The sequence below is a fragment of the Thalassophryne amazonica genome, chromosome 7 (assembly GCF_902500255.1).
Source record: "Thalassophryne amazonica chromosome 7, fThaAma1.1, whole genome shotgun sequence".
Lineage (NCBI taxonomy): Eukaryota > Metazoa > Chordata > Actinopteri > Batrachoidiformes > Batrachoididae > Thalassophryne > Thalassophryne amazonica.
The window spans coordinates 97,804,583-97,827,405 of NC_047109.1; the positions used below are offsets into that span (position 1 = coordinate 97,804,583).

General features: G+C 40.1%; 1 protein-coding gene across 1 annotated transcript in view; it reads left to right on the forward strand.

The window, feature by feature from the left end:
- The window catches only part of LOC117514639 (collagen alpha-1(XIV) chain-like), a 496,536-nt gene that overhangs the window by 413,517 nt on the left and 60,196 nt on the right, over nucleotides 1-22,823 (forward strand). The window contains exons 38-39 of the mRNA XM_034175192.1: nucleotides 2,088-2,183; nucleotides 3,303-3,356. Of these exons, the coding sequence (XP_034031083.1) occupies nucleotides 2,088-2,183; nucleotides 3,303-3,356 (150 nt within the window). The remainder of the gene's footprint in view (nucleotides 1-2,087; nucleotides 2,184-3,302; nucleotides 3,357-22,823) is intronic.

Genomic DNA, 22,823 nt, shown 5'->3' on the forward strand with positions numbered 1-22,823 from the left:
CTGCAACTGAGAGCTCTGTTTAGGATCCAATCTTCTCTCCCTGAACAGAGAGGGGGCTGGATAGGGTGCCCTAAACATAGTCTGCTTCGCCTTACCATGACTGGAATACCATGTCCAGAGGGACATCAGTTCTGTGGTAGAAAAACAAAAACACAATTAATAAAATTTGGTACATGAAACATACAAATCTTGGTGAACAAAGATGAAAGGTGAACAACTTTTGCATCTCGCAAAGTCCAGAAACTGGACTGCCTACCACTGCAACCTCAAGATCTTTGAGAGATTCCACCAATGCTGCCTGAGGATTATCCACCACATCAGGTCAGAAGACTACCATACCAACATCAGTGTCCTGGCTGAAGCCAAGCTCCAGAACATAGTATACAAATAATGAACCGTCAGTTAGCTCAATCAAATCACTGTCTCGCTTGTGTCATTGTCCCACGCCTGTGCACGCAGTCGGTGCTTGTGCGCGCATGTACTACAAAAAAAGACTGTATGCTTTTCTTAGTGCAGTGAAAAAAAAATCATGTTAGAAATTAATCCAGCTTTTCATTCTAACTTCCTGCTACCAGCCTCCAGACAGTGCAGTGGATTTGTTTTATGTGTGCGTGCGTGCATTGTGTGTGTGTGTGTGCATGCGCATGTGCATATGTGTGTGTGTGTGTGTGTGTGTGTGTGTGTGTGTGTGTGTGTGTGTGTGTGTGTGTGTGTGTGTGTGTGTGTGTGTGTGTGTGTGTGTGTGTGTGTGTGTGTGTGTGTGTGTGCAGAGAAATGACAAGCATCCACTCAGCTGTTATGTAAAAGATAATCACCAAGAACGAGCTTTGGTGGGTGGATCACAACGTTAGGATGGATGACAGCCAACAACCTAAGCAGGTCGTCTACTTCATGCTGAGTGAAGGAAAATGGTCTAGAGGGCAGAAAAAAACAATACAAGGACCTCCTGAAGCTCAGCCTCAAGAGCTGCTGTACTGAATGAAAGACCTGGAAAGAACATGTGATGGAAAAAGGCAGCTGGTGAACAATGATCCACACGAGAGTGGAATTCTCTGAAAAAAATACATATGAACAACATCAAGGAGAAAAGGAGAAAGACAAAGGAGAGGGAGAGAGAGAGAGAGAGAGAGAGAGAGAGAGAGAGAGAGAGAGAGAGAGAGAGAGAGAGAGAGAGAGAGAGAGAGAGAAAGTTCCTGAACTGCAGAAGCTTCCCACAACAACCACATGCAGCATCCATCACAAAATGGTAAATGGACTGCATTTATATAGCGCTTTTCCACCTGCATCAGACACTCAAAGCACTTTACACATCAGTGCCTCACATTCACCCCAATGTCAGGCTGCTGCCATGCAAGGCGCTCACTACACACCGGGAGCAACAGAAACAGCGTGCATCAAGATAGGGCCTGTATAGTCATCTCCGCACCCACCATACCCATCCAGGAATCACCTAAGAGACCATCTTCCTCATCATTTAGGGATTGCCATGACGATGATCGGTTTACACTATTGTGTAAATGCACTAAATGTACATAACATGGCAAAAAAAAAATCCTAATCATCATGTCTTGTGTCGTGTCCTGTTGGCCCATTCTGTGTGACAGTGTTAACAAAAATATTTATTGTCGCTATTGTGTTCTGAATGTTTATGAAAAATAAATGAGCTCGGGTCTTAAGCAGTGTTTTCTGCATACATTCCTGCCCACACCTATATATCTTTATGCAGACTGTTAAGAGCTTCTTAAAATCAGCTGTCCATGGTGCTGATTATATGTGGAGTATTTTCTAAAGCAGCATGGCTCATTTAACTGGCTGAAAGCTGAGTTGTATACATATATATTTTTAAACTGCACAGAATGAATGTTGCACACAACATCAAAACATAAATACTCATAAATTGTTTGATAAGATGCGATAAGAACCAATTTGTTTTTTGTTACTTTCAGTGCAGAGCCGAGGGATTAAAAGTAAATTTTACATTGGTTAAGAATATGCAGTACTCCATGATGCATTTGTATTATTAGCTCAACATATCTGCATAAAAATGTACAATAATTATGACATTTTTTTGATTTTTTTTTTTTCAGGGACCTCAAGGTCCAGTGGGACAGATGGGCCCTCCTGGACCACTAGGACCTGTTGGTCCTCAGGGACCCAGTGGACTCTCGATTCATGGTGCACCGGTAAGACTTTGTGTGAGTTTGTGTGTTTTTGCTGCAGTACAGAGAAATATGTTGCATCATCTCGCAATGCATCTTCAATAATATTTTAGCAGAAATGCAGCACAACACTGAAGTTATTTACACAAAAACGTAACAGTGTGCACATTAAAACTAGAAGAAATCTCAGGACTGCATTTACTTCTGTCACGATCCGAAATGTCATAAGGCTACATCACAAAATCCCTGGCCTTCCAGATTTATGCAAATCATCCCTGAAATTTATTGGACTCTGTTCCAGGCCAGTGCCACCTTTTCACAAAGAGCCATACATTTATGCATTTTGGGTAATCATGTTAAAAGTACAACAAATGAAACACACACACCAAAAAAAAAAAAGATTTGAAAAGAAGAGTCTTGAGGGAGGAAACTTTTGTTGTTGTTAAATACAGCGATTGCAATAATTACAGAGTGTGAATAATTCTGTATTTACTTGTTTTACAGGCAAAAAACTTCATGTGTAACGTTTGACATTTTACCTGTAAAGTCCAAGAATGTGTGCTTATGATGTAATAACAAGCTTAGCATAGAGCTGCCAATGTAAACGGACAAATATTGCCATACCATGATGCACTGTTTCTTTCTCTTTTTGCTCTGTATGCACCACTCTGCATTTAATCATTAGTGATCGATCTCTGCTCCCCTCCACAGCATGTCTTTTTCCTGGTTCTCTCCCTCAGCCCCAACCAGTCCCAGCAGAAGACTGCCCCTCCCTGAGCCTGGTTCAGCTGGAGGTTTCTTCCTGTTAAAAGGGAGTTTTTCCTTCCCACTGTAGCCAAGTGCTTGCTCACAGGGGGTCGTTTTGACCGTTGGGGTTTTACATAATTATTGTATGGCCTTGCCTTACAATATAAAGCGCCTTGGGGCAACTGTTTGTTGTGATTTGGCGCTATATAAAAATAAAATTGATTGATTGATTGATATTCCATAAACAGATTCACAGACATTTGTATGATCTTGTCCAATGCATATCAAAGCTGTTCTGGTGACCCATCAGCTTATGAAGATAACTGATGTCATTTTTTCCCATTTGTTTAGCTATCTGTGTGCCTACTGAGTCCTTGTTTTTTTGTTTTTTAACAGGGTGCTGCTGGGGAAAAGGGAGATCGAGGAGAAATTGGACCAGCTGGACAAATGGTATGGCAACCTTTTCTGCACGCAAACATCAGTGCCTGACATGCAGCAGTGATTTCTTCATCTCTTCTTGTCTTGCTAAAGTTTTATAAGGTTATAACTAAGCTACCTTTGGTGTGTATGTGACTGTGTTCATAAATTATTCCATTCTGTGTGTGCGCGTGTGTGTGTGTGGAGAATGAGAATGCATTTTCCCACCTTTATCACTCAGGCACTGTGGCCCCGCAGGCTCACAGAGATGAGTCTCGACTCTTTCTCCTTCTACAAAGGCAAATGTTGTAACTGCTTTCACTGACATTTTAATCATCTGTTTAAATATTTATTTCACTTCAACTGTATTTTATTTTAGACTAGTCAAATGATGGCAAATACGGTTTTGTAAAAAGTAACATAAAATATACAGCGGCATCAAAAAGACATTTAAAGTTCTTTGCAGAAGAGGGGTTTTTTCCACGCATGTAAATCAGAAAATATTTGGGTGGTGGGGAGGGGGTTCTGGTGCATTGCTAATTAGATATGACACTCAAGTGACAGAGGTGAGATGTTTCGTGGTGAAGCTGCAGATCTGTGTGTAAAGCATTATAACACAAGCAGATCACTTACTAAAGCAACCACTGAAGATGCCTGAGGAGATCCTTCATCGCCATTTGTCCAATCTCCTCCATATCCCATCGGGCAGTCCCCCTCCCCCTCCTCTCACCCCTCCAGCCCAGTCTTGGTACCCCGCAGCAGCAAATCTGGGGAGAAAAAACTCATTGTGTGTACGGTTATGAAAGTTTTTCATTTTTCCATTATTTTTATGGGGCAATGGTGGTCTGGAGGGTAGGGCAGGAGGCTTGTGACCAGAGGATCCTCAGTTCAATTTTCTTTTACACAGGCAGCTCACTAAAGTGCCCTTGAGCAAAGTCCTCAATCCCCAAGTTGCTCCTGCTGTGCATTTGAGTGACTTTCATCAGTGTGTGAACGGATGAATATGAGGCACCGTTGTAAAGCACTTTGAGCATCTGTATCTAATGGGAAAAAATGCAAGAGAAATGCAGTCTTTTTGCCATTTTTACTTTTGTTTTAAATTTTTGTTTTCAAAAATTTTTGTTTGTTTTTGAGGCAGCATAGTGGATTAGTGTTTAGCACTGTTGCCTCACAGCAAGAAGGTCGTTGGCTCGCATCCCACCTGGTGCCTTTCAGTGTAGAGTTTGCATGTTCTCCCTGTGTTCACATGGGTTCTTTCCAGGCGCTCTGGGTTTCTCCCATTTCCAAGCACATGTAGGTTGGGTGAATTGGCTAACTTGACCGCAGGTGTGCATGCATGTATGAATGTTTGTCTATCTACTGTTGCCTGTTGGGTTAGGTTCCAGCCCCCTCCATGACCCCTGATTGCAGCAAGCAGGTATTGGAGGTGAATGAATTCAGTTTTGTTTTAGTTTGATGACTGAAGAGAAGGAATATGAGCACTAACGTGTATCTCTGTGCATGCAGACCAAGTGCGCATGCTTTGTCAATCAGCCTCTGTAAAGTGCATTAGAATATTGCACCATATCAAAAGCAATAGCAAAAAAACTGTGCTTGACTTCAGATTAGGTTTTTAGTAGACTATGGTGCAATCACTTTTTGCTGTCTCACAATAGCAAAAATTTGTTGCGCTGCCAGAACAGCTTCAATACACCTTGGCATTTATTTAAAAAGACTGAAACTCTACTGGAGGGATGGAACACCATTCTGATGTTTCCTAATGTTTATTTTAGATGAAAGTGGTGGAGAGCCCCGTCTAACACGTTGGAACAAACTCAGCTGGGCATGCTCAGGACTTTCGTACATGCCACAGAGTATCATTAAATATTAACTGCTTAATTACACCATGCAGAGCGCCTGTGGAGGCATCTGCATTCATTGTATTTCTCCCCATCATTTATTCAGGGTTTTCCTTTAATTTGTCACCCGGACATTATGTTATCATGCTCTCTCTGTGTGAACACACTCTACTGCACTGATTCCTAAAGTGTGGGAAGCAGACCCCTGGTGAGTGGTGAAGGTACTGCATGTGGGCCGTGAGAGGCCATTAAAAATAAATGTTTTCAATTTGTCATAAAGTATATAAAATTCCACAAAAATACTGATCTGTAAATATCCACTGAAAAATTTACAGTATGAAACCAATGATTTATGGTAATAAATCTGTGTTATATTATACTGTACTATTCTTCATTTTGCTGATGCAATGCAACATAATATAGACAGACCTGTGGAAATGTAACATTTTAGTCTCAAGTCGGTCAAAATTGCAATTAAAGGTTTTGGTCGTCCACAGAAGATTTTCACATTTCAGTGATCCATTCTTAAATTTGGGAATGGCTGTTTTAGTGGAAAATGATAGCTCAGTAACAGTACACAGTTTGGTAGAAACTTAATACTTACACCATACATACACCCTGGAGAGTAGAGGAGCCGATCATATTTTGTTATTTTGAGTATATATTTTCATGTTAATGAAGGTTTTTAGTTCCAGCATTACATGAACAACCAACATCTCAGTAATCCTTTGGTGGATTTCTTTGATATTTGGTGTGATGTTAATGCCTATTTGTGTTGTCAAATCATTGAGATTTCATACTGTAAATTTTTAAGATCAGATCAGTATTAAAGAACATTACATGAAGATGAAGACTATGCACCACATCTATTTTAATATTGCTTGTAAAAAAAAATACAGAATGTGAACCTTTGGACAAAAAGTAATTTAATGTAATCATTGAGATGTGAATAATCATTACCAGTGTCTCATTTTTCGGGCAGTGAACCAGTCAGATATAATACCGAATTAATTTTATACACGACTACATTTCTTTTACAGTCATTCCTGTCAAAACAGCACTTTAATTAAAAACTTTTAAGATTAACAATGGTCTGCTTAAGACTTTCAGCTTTTCTAGTTTGAAATTTCTTGGACTTGAATCTCTTGGGGGGTGGGGGGGTTAATATCACAGAAGTATCAGAGAAACAAATCTCATATGAAGAAACTAAATCAAATCAGAGGAGCTAGACACCAAGCATCTTGTGTTTTAATATGACTTTGAGAAAAACTTAAATACTGTATCATTTGTTCATGTCAATTATAATTGTAGACTATATTCAGCAAAGACCTCTAAACACATGCAGTATAGCTCATAAGGCAGACTTCAACTTTCAGCAGTATTACTTATCTGCGTTGGTTTATTGCATTGCAGGGTGCTCCTGGCCAGATAATGTTTCTAATTTTTCTCACTAAGTTTTAGTACCTTGGCTGATAACCTCACAATGAAATCAGCACATGCAGATAGAAATAGATACTCCTGATCTGTCCTGCGAACACTTGAGTTTTATGGAGCTTATGAACTGCAAATTGAACACAAATACGTGCTTTATAATTTCTTGGAAAAGTGGATTTTTTTTTTTTCTTTTAGTCCCTTCAGAAACTCCACTGAGGGTTGAAGCAAGCCTCGTCACGTATTTACCTTGAAGCATCCGCTAATGTTTCCTCTTGCTGTGTTGGCTGAGGACTGGAGCAGATTAAATAAGAAGGAGAATTCCATTATGGCTCAGTGTTCTGATTCACTAGAGGATGTCACAGAGCAGAGATGTTAACTAATTTGATTTTGAGCTGCCGTTTGTACTGTAATGGCCAAGGGTTTATTCATTTATTTATTTATTTATTTATTTTGCATTAAATGCAGTATGTTTTACCTACCTCTTAACTGTGTGCATGTTTTTCCTATAATCTATAGCAGGGATACTGTGCCAGGGTAAGCAGTTTTACAAAATGGGTGAATGCATTCCTTTTAAATTCATTAGAAATAGATTTTGCTTCATGCAGAGTTGACACCATAAAGAAAATGTTGATTTTTGAGAGACGACATAAAGAAGCTCTTGTCTTTGTTTTCTATGCTGCAGAACACAACTTGTAACACTCGCCACTCACATCTGCTGATCACTGATTACATCCAGCTGAAGCTAATACATCGATCTGCCTTCAGAGCACGTTGTACTGTGGCAGACTAGCCTCAGTCTAATGATTGTATTAAACAACCTCATCACTTCATATTGCCAACTGCATGGGCAATCTCCAGTGGATCTCCAGTGGATTCTATCGTTTTGCAACAGCAGTGCCTAATTATTCAAAAAAGGTTTTAAAGGCGTTTTTTATGCCAATAGCTGTCAGGTTTGTATTATAATCCTAAATGTTGCAATAATGACTGTATACTGCATTGGACAAGCAGTTTTTAGCAGGTGCAGCAATAAAGATGTATTGCTATTTTGCTTATGCTGATAATGATGCACCTGAGATTTCTAGTGCGTCTTGTCAGCATTTTAAGATTTGTAATTTGTGACTCATGAAACAATTTGGATCAGTTAAGAGAGAAATTATTCACTATAAAATATGATAAGCTACTTTACTTAAACATAAAAGTTTAAATTTAATAGTAATTGAACAAATAATGATTGATAATGAATAAATCCAAATAGCTGATAATGATTAAAATAAATCACTGGTAAAGTGACAGAGGTGAGATTGACACTGTTTGGGCATGTGCAGAAGAGGGCTATATTGGGAGACAGATGCTCAGGATGGAGCCACGAGGCAGGAGGAGAAGAGAGAGAAAGGCCAAAATAGGAGGTTTAGAGGAGGGCGGGATGAGCTATGGAAACCCCTAACGGAAGCAGCCAAAAAAGAACATATAAAGTGAATAGCAGTTATTGAGATGAGAAGAGATGAGATGAGCTTTATTGTCATTGCCATTACACGAGTGCAACAACAACAACAAAGGTATGTTTACACTCCAGTTATCTCAGACAAAATCCAGCAATTAATCCACAATTATTACTAGTTGAACGTAATAATGGAATTAAAGACAACACATATACATTTGACATTGTGTGTGTGCACTAAACTTGAAGCAGTCCGTCATCCGAATTGAGGCAAAGTGGGTGAAGGCCGCAGCAGGAGGGGCCTGCGCCACCCAGCTTGGGGTGTTGAAGGCTGCAGCAGTAAAAACTGCGCTGCCTTTGAGGTGGCAGGGAGGAAGCCAGGGTGACGGGAGTGGAGAGACACGGAGGGGTAATGGGGATGGACGGAGGGAGACATGCGTCATGTGCAGATGAGTTAAGTTTATGTCACTTTCTGTCCGTGTGTACATAAAGTCTGACGTTGCTAGGCAACAGAAGGCTGGGGGGCAGGTAGATAGATAAGAAGGGGGAGTCGAATTCCTTCACCAAGGCTGTAGATCCTTCTGGGGGAAGAGTAGGGCATTTGACCTTCAGGAGCCGATAAGGCTGCCATGTTGATGTTAGGTGGAGAGATACAGAATTCCATTTACTGCACCTCTGACTGTCTAGAGTCCAAATATATGAAGACTATTCTCTGATCCTCAGCAGCACATTCATTTGCAATGCAGTAATATGCTCCAAGATGGTATCCATTTTGCATTTGAGTTCAAGAGTTAACGCAGTCTGAGATTGCACTGCCTTGCCCAACTCATTAATCATGATGGACAGATGAGTGGACGAGATTCTGGTAGCAGCCGTCTTGCTAATATTCCTGTGGGTCAGTCTGTTGCAGGCCCACATACAGACAAACAAACACATTCACACCCACACACACACCTACAGACAATTTAAAGTTTCCAATCCACCTAATCTGCATGTCTTTAGATGTGGGAGGAAGCCGGAAGACCTGAAAGGAACCCACGTGAACACGGGAAGAACATCACACAGAAAGAACACAGGTGGTAATCGACCCAATGACATTCTTGCTGTGAGGCAACAGCGATGAAGACTAATCCACCATGCTGCCCCTTCATGTGTTCTGTGAAGCATAATACTTTTATGTAGCACTCATTCATCATAGATGACCAACTACTTTAACATATGATCTACTTCAGCTTCAGAAACAGGTGTGCATGGAAAGCACCAGAACCAGGGCATTTACCAGAGAGAGAGAGAAACACCCATCACCAAGAAACAAGAGAGAGAGACAAGAGAAACGGGGACAGACAGACCCAAGCAGAAAAACCCAGCAAGAGCATAAACAAACTAAATCCAATGAAATGCAAAAATAACTAACAGAACAAAAGAGCAACAGAAAACCAAACAAAACTGAAACCCTGATTCAATTTCCCAAGTGAGGACAGAGACAAAACAGGACAGAGCATCAACTGGTTCACCCTGATGGGATAAAGCATCTGGTTTACCATTTTTAGAACCTGGTCGGTATGAAAGCACAAAGTTGAAACGGCTGAAGAAGGTCACCCACCTAGCTTGTTGGAAAAGCCTCCTCACCCCATGAAACCCTCCCTTAGACCAATTAAAGTTAGGACTGTGTTGCTGTAACCAGGAGTGCCCCAGAATAAGCAGATACATTAAATCAAATCAAATCAAATCAATTTTATTTATATAGCGCCAAATCACAACAAAAAGTTGCCCCAAGGCGCTTTATATTGTAAGGCAAGGCCATACAATAATTACTGAAAAACCCCAACGGTCAAAACGACCCCCTGTGAGCAAGCACTTGGCGACAGTGGGAAGGAAAAACTCCCTTTTAATAGGAAGAAACCTCCAGCAGAACCAGGCTCAGGGAGGGGCAGTCTTCGGCTGGGACTGGTTGGAGCTGAGGGAGAGAACCAGGAAAAAGACATGCTGTGGAGGGGAGCAGAGATCAATCACTAATGATTAAATGCAGAGTGGTGCATACAGAGCAAAAAGAGAAAGAAACACTCAGTGCATCATGGGAACCCCCCAGCAGTCTAAGTCTATAGCAGCATAACTAAGGGATGGTTCAGGGTCACCTGATCCAGCCCTAACTATAAGCTTTAGCAAAAAGGAAAGTTTTAAGCCTAATCTTAAAAGTAGAGAGGGTGTCTGTCTCCCTGATCTGAATTGGGAGCTGGTTCCACAGGAGAGGAGCCTGAAAGCTGAAGGCTCTGCCTCCCATTCTACTCTTACAAACCCTAGGAACTACAAGTAAGCCTGCAGTCTGACAGCGAAGCGCTCTATTGGGGTGATATGGTACTATGAGGTCCCTAAGATAAGATGGGACCTGATTATTCAAAACCTTATAAGTAAGAAGAAGAATTTTAAATTCTATTCTAGAATTAACAGGAAGCCAATGAAGAGAGGCCAATATGGGTGAAATATGCTCTCTCCTTCTAGTCCCTGTCAGTACTCTAGCTGCAGCATTTTGAATTAACTGAAGGCTTTTCAGGGAACTTTTAGGACAACCTGATAATAATGAATTACAATAGTCCAGCCTAGAGGAAATAAATGCATGAATTAGTTTTTCAGCATCACTCTGAGACAAGACCTTTCTAATTTTAGAGATATTGCGCAAATGCAAAAAAGCAGTCCTACATATTTGTTTAATATGCGCATTGAATGCCATATCCTGATCAAAAATGACTCCAAGATTTCTCACAGTATTACTAGAGGTCAGGGTAATGCCATCCAGAGTAAGGATCTGGTTAGACACCATGTTTCTAAGATTTGTGGGGCCAAGTACAATAACTTTATTGTCAAATATGTGAAAACAGATTAATTCAAGGTGGGTCTCTGACACTGTCATGGATACGGACTGAGTACAGTGAGAAATACAACAAAGAAAACTCAAAACCTGACAGTTTTTTTTTTTTTTTTTCATTGACCCCTCCGATTGTTAATGGGGTTCAGAGTGGCAACTGCAGAAAATCTTGTGTGTGTGTGTGTGTGTGTGTGTGTGTGTGTGTGTGTGTGTGTGTGTGTGTGTGTGTGTGTGTGTGTGTGTGTGTGTAAAAAGGTAGACTATTATAGACTATATAGTCTATAATAAACTGCATACTGTTTAGCTCCTTGTCTGATGTCAGATAAATCTCGGCAATCATTAATTAAGCCATCTAATTACAATTTGCATGCATCATCACTAATAAATCAAGGGTGTAATAATTTTTTTGACTACGGTACTAAGGTTTAATTTATGTTCAGCATGTCCTATTTTACAAATAGTATCTGCCATTCTGTGACCCACAGCCTTAAACAGAAATTGAATTTCAAATGTCAAGATTCTAGGTGACCTAAAATTCTACGAACGGCTTTAAATCTCAGTGTCTCTCAATTTTATAGGATAGGATAATGAATCATGGATGCAATAAATGCCTGACCTAGAGTTCTGATGCAGTTACAAAGATGCATCATATTTCATACTCAGTTTCACGCTTAATTTTATCATTTGTGTGTGTGTGTGTGTGTGTGTGTGTGTGTGTGTGTGTGTGTGTGTGTGTGTGTGTGTGTGTGCGGTGTGTGTGTGTGTGTGTGTGTGTGTGTGTGTGTGTGTGTGTGTGTGTGTGTGTGTGTGTGTGTGTGTGTGTGTGTGTGTGTGTGTGTGTGTGTGTGCCTTGCCAAGGCCAGCACTTGGAAACACCTATGGGGGTTTGGACTTTGAGCATTTGGGGTCGCATGTTTTTCTCAAGGGCAGTTTATATACAGGAATACACTGAGATTCGTCACCAGCTTTCTTGTTTATGTACACCTCTATCATTTGAAGCAATCTCTCCAAACATCAGTCCTTCTTTACACAAATGTTTATAACCCATGCTGTTGCCTTTTTCTTTTTAATTACACTACTTATGCCATCTGTGTCTAGCTCCATAAAAATTACAAAAGAAGTAAATAACATTTAATGGCCTCCCAGAGGAAGATGTTGGTCTCTATCAGACATTTGGACTTGCAGGTGGGAAAAAAGATAGAAAAGACAAAGACTCAGTTGGTTGTCTGCAGAATCCTAAAGGCCACTTAAAGGACATGTCACACTGAAATCATAATAATTTGGATTTAGGCTGTTAGTGACCATCCGATGATCCACCAGGATTACTTTGTGCACTTCCGTAACCGGTTTCAAAGTATATGGCATTCGCAGCAAACCGCTACGGAGCCTTCCGAAAACAAAGTACTCGTGAGTACTTGGGTGTTTCCAACAAGTGACGTCACTACTAGAAGCGTCCCAGCATGTGCTTCAATGGAATGTATCTGCTAATGTTAAGAACTGAGGCACAGATTAATTCCAAAGTTTGCACAAGTGTGATGTCGTGTTATGACGACTCGTTTTTAAGTGATAACTGTTCATTTTGATGCATTCACGGTAAAAGCAGCAGCTGTGAGAAAGTTTTGTGCACCTGGGGCAATTAGTCATAAACGCAGCCTGTTTAAAAATGCGTATAAGTGTTGTATATAACTGTGAAAAATCTAATAAATATATATATCTGTGTCATCATTTTGCCTGTACAAATGTCACGGAGACATTTCACGTCCATTAAGCGACAATAAACAGCTGACATGCAGGTTAAAACAGTGTAACAGCTATTTTAACCTGCATGTCAGCTGTGTTTTTTAAGGGATTATTCAACATTAATTCTCTTTTAAAAAGTTCTTTATAGAGATTGACAGTTTTATGACACTTGAGAGTCTACAAGGTTAATACTGATTATATATTGTTCAAATTCAGCCAGAAGTCCGTCTAAATCGGCAGTTAAACCACATCCACAGACTCTCTCAAAGTAAAAAAAAAAAAAAAATTCTTTAATGGAAAGCGCCATTAAAAATAACACAAAGCAAAAGATGAAAACAATTAACATTCTGCTCACCCCAGTGTAAACATTTCCAAATTAGTCCACAACTAAAAGAAGCACACGCATCACGCGCGCGTGAAAGCAATTGAGATCGCCAGCCATGGAACGGTCCACTCGTCCTCACTCGGCTCCACAGCCAGAGATCATTTTCAAGTTCCACTCAGCCAGAGAATAATGTCCAGTTCCACTTGCTGATCGTAGCTCTGCCTTCAGCTCAAATTCTGTCTGGAATGTGGCATGTTAGAGAGTCCATTATTTCCTGAAAATAGCGTCTTCTGAGTTATTCCAATATGAGACATACATCTGTGTGTCCAGGCATGTCCATGATCTGCAGCAGAAGTAAAGCAGCAGCTGTGACATAAACAGCAGAGTCACAACAGTTTAAGTTCCAAAATCCAACAGACTCTGAAAAAGTTAAGAGTTTTGGGGTGAAGTGTGTCGTCTTCTCTGTAAATCCGAGTCGCTGCTTTCAAAGAGAAGCTCCAGAGCTTCGTTATCGGACATAACCACATTCGTTTCCCTCTGTCTGTCGTCTGGGATGATTCTGTTTTGCTCTTAACTACGTCACACGCAGAGAAATGCAGAGAATTGCTGAGTGAGATGTTTTCCGGAAATGCACCTGTTACCTTGTTTTGGGAGAAGAATAAAAAACATCAGAAATCACTAATTATGAGCACATGTGCGCAGGGAGACTTAACATCATGAGTACTTTCATGTTGTGTTGCTAACTGGGATGTTAAAACAACATGCAACATATCCTTTAATAATCACGTGCCCTCATTTGTGTCTATTAGGATATTACATTATGTTGTTTTAAGTTAATTAAATACTAATTACCCAACTTTATTCACTTAAAATTGTTTTAATGGTTAAATGGATTTCATCAAAAAAAAAAAAAAAAAAAAAAAAAAAACTTTGAGCTGAGCTGATCTATCCAGTTTTATGGCGCAGCAATAAACCACGCCTGAGACATTTAGCCAGTAAGAAGACAAATGAAGCGATTTCATTCTCAGAGTGTCTCTGAATTTTTGAAGAGGCCTGCTTAATGTGCATCTCTGTTTCTCTAAGTGAGAAATAGGCAGAGAGCAGTTTCACAAGAACAACCACAAAGGCTCCTGATGCAGTACTGTCTACCCAGCGCTCTCCCTGGCTGCATAGTCCTATTAATAAAAACTGGCAGCGGTGCCCTGTGCCGCACTATGTTACTGAGTAATAATGTGTTTTGTCAGAGAGAGGAATATGAATGGGTGTGTGAGTTTGTGTGGGTGTGTGGCTCAGTAGGGGAATATTGTAGCTTCCAGGGCCCGGTTGTAATATACGAGGGACCACTGAGAAATATCACAACTCTGAAACATCAATTACCTCTATCTCACTCTCTGGTACTTTCACTCACTTTCTGTACTTTTTTGTATTTTTGTCTCTCTCTCTCTCTCTCTCTCGCTGTCTGACTTGCTGCAGTAAATACCATGTAACCTTGTCATCAGCATTCCCCTGGACCTTTGTTTTAATTTGACACAGAATAATGCAGCTGCAATAAAAAGCAAAACAGTTTGTGCACCCGTCTCTTTCATCCCTTTCATGTGTTATTGTATAATGATTTTTGTCTTGTCTGACAGGGGAATATGGCTTAGTGTGTGAGGGAATTATTTAATCTTGGATCTCTTACAGATGTGTATAGTTTCTTCACTTTGCCCACAAACTCTTATTTCTTATACTTGATCTGTCGAGAATGTTGTGTGTTGTTCCTCACATCGTGGGGGTCCAGATATGTTTATACAGTTATATTGTGGGGACCCACATCTAATTTGGAGGCAAAGACCATTCAGTTTTAGGGCTAGGAAATGAATTTTGGCCTGGCTTGCAATTAATTTATTATTTTCATTTATACAGCGCCAAATCACAACAAAAGCTGCTTCAAGGGGCGTCACACAAGTAAGGTCTAACCTTACCAACCCCAAGAGCAAGCACACAGGCGACAGTGGTAAGGAAAAACTCCCTCTGATGATTTGAGGAAGAAACCTCAAGCAGACCAGATTAAAAGGGGTGACCCTCTGCTTAGGCCATTCTAACAATGATAAGGTTTTGCAAAGTTTTACAAAGCTGAAGAAACAGAAATCAGGAAATCAAACAACATAATTATTTAAAGAAGATGAGAAGTCCATGCAGGCGTCAGCACCACAGGCAGGGGTCATCCAGCATTCCTCACACTGTCAGTGGGCCAGTCCCTGCGACAGGGTCACCCCAAACACAGACTGCTGCATGCAGCACCGGTGTCAGGCCTTGTATCGCACGATCAGTCCGGCCCCTTGCGGTTGGGATCCATCAATTCTGCAAATTCACGTGAGGTTGTTCAGCCCAGTCTCATGGGTTTTTTTTCATGCTCCCGTGAGAAATGAGTCAAATTTTTGTGATTTTTTTTTTAACTCACTATTCCTAACCCTACTCCTACCCCCGACCCCAACCTTAACCACAACCTAATCTTACTCTTTCCCCCCACCCTAACCATAACCACCCCTGACCCCCCCCCCCCCCCCCCCCCACTTCAGTTTTAATTTTGTGCAGCCATTACGGAATGAATTAGAATGAATTTGTGCTGCCGTGATGAAAATGAGGCACTTTTCATCACAATATCACGAACCAATACATTAATGTATATTTCGTGCTGCTGAATCACAACTTGCCGTGAGACCAGGTTGGGTCGTTCATACCTAGGACAAATAAAAAAAAAAAAAGAGCAGAATCAGGAAAAAACTACACCTAAGGTATAATTCATCAGCAGTAAATCAACAGGAAAATATAAAAGTTACTAAGGTGATCGCCGGCTGCTAGCCCTAAGATTTTCTAACAGATACAGAATTTCTATAAACTTGAGGCTAAGAACTGTTCCGTTGCAAATAAAATGACTTTAAAGCGATAGGAAGCATGGTACCATACTATGCCAGTATGCTAGCCTCACAAGAGGAAGAATAGATGCGTCTTAAGTCTGGATTTGAAGGTCTCTACAGAATCAGACTGTTTTATCTCCATAGGGAGATCATTCCACAAAGCAGGTGCACAATAAGAGAAAGCTCTGTGGCCAGCAGTTTTTATTCACCCTAGGGACACAAAGTTATGCAGTTATGCACCCTGAGAACGCAAGCCTAGGCCGGTACTTAGGGTTTAATTAGGTCAGCTAATTAGGGAGGTGCTAGTCCATGAATAATTTTATAGGTTAATAGCAGAACCTTAAAATCCAACCTCACAGAAACAGGAAGCCAGTGAAGAGATGCCAAAATGGGTGTAATATGATCAAACCTTCTGCTTCCTCTCAAGCGTCTGGCTTTTTAAACCAACTGGAGACCCTAATGCTGGACTGTGGTAAACCAGAAAATAGAGCATTGCAGTAGTCCAATCTAGAAAAAACAAATGCATGAATCAGGCTCTCAGCATCAGCCATAGATAGGATGGGATGAATCTTCGCTATTTTTCGCAGATGGAAGAAGCCAGTTCTTGTAATATCTCTAATGTTTAAGTCAAAGGACAACATGGGTCAAAAATCACCCCAAGATTTCTCACTTTGTAAGTGTGATGTATGACATACAAGTCTAGGTTAAGCATTAACTGATCAAACTGATACAGATGTCTCACTGGACCAAGAACCTTCAATTCGGTCTTGTCAGAGTTTAAAAATAAGAAATTGTCCAGCTTTTCACTAATGCCAGGCAATCCTCTAAGGACTTTATGCTTACAAGCTTACCAGCAGTTATCAGCATGTACAACTGGGTATCATCAGCATAGCAATGATAGGTAATCCAAAAATGCAGCAATATGTGCCCAAGGGGTGCTATATAAAGGGAGAAAAGCAGGGGGCCTAAGGTGAACCCCTGTGGGGTTGGTAAGGTTAGACCTTACTTGTGTGAAGCGCTTTGGGGAACTTTGTTGTGATTTGGCTCTATATAAATGAAAATTAAAAATAAAACACTTTGCTGCATCCACCACATCAATGGAACGTCCATTAAGCGTTAATTGAATATTTTTTGTTAAACCCTATGAACTAAAGCTGAAAGTCTACATGTTAATCACATCTTGATTATTTCATTTCAAATACATTGTGGTGGTGCACCGATTCAGCATCACAAAAACTGTATCACTGTCCAAATACTTATGGGTCAGACCAAATGAACCTCTTTCTCTGAGCGAGCTCTTTGCACTGACTACAAGAAACATGCCTGAAAGATTGTACATCAGTTGCACATGCACTACCAGTCAAAGGTTTGGACAGACTTTCCCCTTCAATTGAAAAGGGAAAGTCTGTCCAAACTTTTGACTGATAGTGTACTTAAATTATGTAATTCAACAGACTTTTTTTTTTCTTTTTTCCCAGTGTACACTTTCCCAATTGTACTGTGTATTGGTCAATCCAGAGAGTGCTGTCACACCAATGGTGGGCATAGTTACGCTAATCTGCTAACCACTAATTATCGAAGCTAATGCTTTCATTATCAGAGTAGCTTTTCAGATAACTTTGAAAACCATCAGTGGACTAATTATCTTCTGATAAATTTTGGTCTGATAAATTTTAGACCACTAACCTATTTTTGCTGGTGTGGTGAACAAAGCTTAACAGTTACAAACATTTATGAAGTCCGAAATCAAAGATTTGAGTACCTACCTGTTAAATGTTTTATAGCAGATGCACAGCTCTATCCTCCGCAAACAAAGGAGATCTGGTTCCAAGAGAAACTGCTCTATCCTCTGCAGACAAAAGATAAATGGTCACAGAAAAAAAAAAAAGAAAAGCCCATTTCTTTTGGCCCCATACGTATGTGCTGGCAATATCACCCAAGTCATCCAGAGGCATACAGTTTTAACTTATGGTTAAAATTTTAACCAAACTAATTTCCAACAAGTTATTTAAATTACCGTCACGTCTGAAGTTTTATAAAGTAAAAATATCAGATATATGTTTTAGTTTTAAAGTGAAGGTTTTATTGTGGACATTGTGTCTTCACAAAGTGCATTATGGGCAATCTCAGTACATTCACGACAGAAGAAATGCATTTGAGATGCTCTGATCAGGCTCCACACGGACAACAGCATTAAACCCTTTGTATATTGTGCCTAAAGCTCTCGTGAATATATTCTCTGGGTTTATAGATGTTGTTATTGTGTTTGTTTTATGTAAAACTGCCAGAAGAAGCTCAGGTTGCTTGTCCATTATTTTTAATTGGAATCACCGAGAGCTGCAATGCTTCATGTTCTTTAAAGTCTTGCTTTTGTCAAACACTGACTGTCCTCTTTGTTCAAGGGTAATATATATAAGATGTCTGAAATTCAGTTTGCGTTTATTAAATTCCACGCATCTTAAAGGTAGCAGACACGGACGGATTATTTATTTGGAGTAATAAATGATCCGTATGATCCGCATGAAAACTGCAAGTTTCATGGTCTCTACTGCCATCTACTGGCTAGTAGTGTTCATGGCAGTATTCACCCTAAGTACTAAGCATCTGGGCACCAGTAGATGGCAGTGTTCTATTTATTTTGAACCCGGTTATATCAGATGGTTGTCAAATCAACTTTTTGGCTTAGCAAATGGCTTTTTTTTTATAAATAAAAAAATGTCATATTTTACAAAAGCACATTTATATGTAAAATGTAAACACCAACACACACACCTCACATTAACATGTTGGTTTTTACATAGAATGAATGAGTCAACCAATCAGTGTTAGCGGAGGCTCATTTACCCATAATCCCTTTGGCATCTGTCTGTGTTTGTTACAAAACTTCAGAATTAGTGCATTTTTTAAAATTAAAAGATATATGTTATATTTTAACTCTGTACAAATGACACAATTGACATTAATGGAGTTATTCTATCTGTATTCTTTTTACTTACACTTCAAAACCATAAGTCAGCACTGCTTTATTTTCCAAACCCTTCGCCTCACAGCAACACTGCTATTGTGTAGAGAGTTGAGCTTTACAGCTCCTCTCAGCTGCTTCACTGCTACAAGCTATGTACGAGTAGTAAACACGAGCTTCCAGTAGTGGGCAGGATGCACAGAGAGAGAAGTGCTGACTCATTGTTTGGGTCTGTGGTTGCCTTTGATGCTGCCAGAAGTGATTCAGCTTGTTAGTTGCAAGTGTACCGGAGACAATACTAAAGGTTATTGGTTAGCAGGGCCGGCCCAAGCCTTTATGGGGCCTTAAGCAGAATTTCATTTGGGGGCCCCCCTACCATCACCTCACCACCAGATGCCTCATTATTCCATAGGCTACACTGTTATGTGTGTAACGTACCCACAATCATTAGCATTATTTGTAATTATCTTACATCATACAGGTGTCATTCTTGTTTTTAACCTTAAAGGGGTAGCAAACTCATAAATATGTTTTAATTAACTTCTACATACAGAGTGATGTATAAGTATGGCTCATTAATTTAACTATTTGAAAGTAACATCAGCAGGCAGGAGACTGCATTTATAGTAAACATGTTAAATAGTTTAATTTCTTTCAGATGTGCAATGATGTGCAAAATGTTCAATATCCAAATACAAAATAGAATCAAATGACATTCACATTATCTTACAAAAAAATTAAGTTGTAATCAACATTAAATACTTAAATAATAAATACAATACTTAAATAATCTCCAAAATGAACATAGAAATCCACAACATAACAGCAATGTGTGTGCATAGCAATGCACAAACATTGCACTGGGGGCTATTGCTTTAACTTTGGCCTGCAAACCATTGAGAGCTGAGCTACTTTTCCCCACCTTTTGCACCAAATTAATCTGAGGAGTTGATCTGCCCTGCTGTTTAACTCTAAGTTTTTCTTCGTAAGGAAGACTATCAAATGTCAGTCAAAAAGGGATTCAACCTCAGACAGATCATCCAATCATCATGCAGAAGCTGAGCGTCCGGGCCAGCCGAGGCCAGCCCACTGCCCCATAGACCCCCAGACACGCTGAGCGTCCGATGGGCGGGACAAAGCCCAGCATTTATCCAATGACTCGCCCATCGGACGCTCAGCGTGTCTGGGGGTCTATGGGGCAGTGAGAGGAAAGCCGCGTCGTTACCAGTGAATAAGAAGCTGATTCTGAACAAAAGTTGAGCGCGTTGAAGCGCATATTTAGTCAATGACGTACACACAACAGTATATATTTGATCACTTATTTTTTAACATTTTAGGGGAAGCTGAGCTTCCCTTGCAGTCTTAGAGCAATCGCCTCTGACTTTAAGACAAAACACTTTACACTAAACGAACGGAGCATTTCGCAAATAATGACAACAAAAATTGTAATATTAAACATGCAAACCTACCTTTGTCTTGTTGTTTTTTCTCGTCTTCCAACTTCTTCTTTTTTCTTTTCTCCGCTCCAGAAGGATAATTTCTTTTCTGAGACATGACTTGCACTCACTTCTTTCCTCACGATTAGTCATCGACCACCTGACCCAAGAGGTGCATCTAAATTTGCCCAACGGTGGCAGCAGCCAACAGGAGGCATCAATTAACCTAGTATTGGTATTTTGTCAAAATGAATTTATTTTTTTCGGGTGTAATACAATTTAATTTAAATTATTCAATATTATTTTAATTTCATGTATATATTTACTTTTTTATCACAACGTCTTGGTGCTCTCGGGGCCCCCTGGTGGCATGGAGGCCCTAAGCGACCGCGTAGTTGGCGTATGCCTTGGGCCAGCTCTGTTGGTTAGCTGTAGCTTCCAATCATTTTTTGGGTGGTTTATCGGTTTAGCTTCATAAAAGATGACTTTCAGTTAGCTGATTATCTGTTATTGAAGCTAACTTTTTGGTTACCTGTACCCACCACTGTGTCACACAAAACTTTTTTTATGTTGGCACATAGAAGCTCCCAGCTGCTGTCAGTCATGGTCACTAATAAGAAATTAAGAGGTCTTGGCTTTCTCCAGCTTCTGGAGTCCCAGACACTGAGGTATCTGTGTGCTGGATCATGCCCAGAGAAATGTGGCACATGGTCAAAATGTCATAGCTGATGTTTCCTCCTCCAAGACGTCCAGTCATTGCCTTAAGTAAACTGTTAGCATCCGAATCTCACAACTATACAGTAAAACGATAAACACCAGGAGCCTAAAGACTTGGACCTTCATTCTTCTGTAAAGGTATCTGCATCGCCAAACACCTCTGTCCATGGATCTCAAAAATCCATAAACTCCTTTCAAGTTTACCTGGACCTCAAAGACCCAGAATTCAGACACATGGATGTCACTGCTGAGATAAGTGAATCTATCTCCAACTTTGACACTTTCTTTGCCCGCAGATACACTTCTGTTGGCTGAATCAGAACATCACTGAAAGCCTGAATTTTTCCGTTAATCCAGCAGAATCACAATCATAGACACACTTATTTCTCACTCAGCATGTCAAGCACTGCAATCAGAGAGACAAAAAGAGTGGAATAATTCATTATTTTGTGGAAAAGAATAGGTATTTGGTTATGGCTGTGGGTTAACCTTGGTGTCAGGTCACCTGAACTACGAATAGGGTCATGTGCAATTCTTAGTTTTTAAAAGAATATTCCCTTAGAATAAGTAAATATAAAGCCAATTTAGTAATGGTACTGACTGATATTTACTTGTTGTAATGCGAACTTTAAACAGCTGCAGGAACAACACATTGGCACAACCATCTTATTAGACATGTTTCTTATTAGACATTCATTAGCACCAGCATTCTCTGCTTTAATGTAGCCTTAGAGTACACTGTCATGTGCCAAGAAAATGCAAAGCAATGAGTTACACAGTCTGTGGTTAATTTTAAGAAATGCAATAGGAAAGAAAGGCAAACAGTTTAGAAAAATCATGGACTCATAAGTAATGTACAGTCACGCAACAAAAATTTGAGTAACTCTTCATTAGAGTGTAACACTGAGTACTGTAATTGGAGCCAAAAGTAGACATACTTTAGAAGAGTGGAACTGGATTTATTCTTTCTCTTCAACAAGGTGTTACTGTTACACTGAACCCCTTATGGTTGTGAGAAAAGAGGATAATCCATGTGCCATTTGTTCATTTTTTTTTTCAGTAAATGAACAAATGATATACAGATTTGGATGGTGCAATGACGTGTTGCAGTCTTGACTTAAAGTGGCTTGACAACTTAGCGTTGCAGGAGTACTTTGCATGACATGGATGCTTGGCATGGAGGAGAGACTTGATGCAGTGTTAATGTTTTAAGTGGTGTGAATCGTGTTGTGAGTACTTGGCACTGCATACAGAGTTTTCATGGCGTGGATACACAGTTTAGAACATACTCTTGAAGTGGATTCTTGATGTAATGTGTGTACTTGGCTTGTTATATACACTTGGTGTGGATATTTGACATGTGTTGAATACTTCATTTGGCACACACTCCTGGCATGGACACTTGATGTGGTATGAGCAGTGATTATCACACAGGTGGACATGGACATAGAAAAGACTTGATAAGTATCGATTAACCATTTTTCCTAAAATGCTACCCACAAGGAGTAGTAAGAAGCATAAACTGGTAGTGCAATGATCTGATGGCTGAAGATCCACAGTAGATTTACTGCTGGTATCGATATCTTGATGGAAAGCAGGCATGTGGAACAGATGAGATGCATATTGGTGGAATCCAGGTGAGTCATGCCCATGTCGCTTACACAAATATTGATCACAGGTTAGGTTTATACGTGGGCTGTCAATAAAGTATAGGTCCTTTTTATTTTTTTCAAAAACTATATGGATTTCATTCATATGTTTTTACGTCAGACATGCTTGAACCCTCGTGCGCATGCGTGAGTTTTTCCACGCCTGTCGGTGACGTCATTCGCCTGTGAGCACTCCTT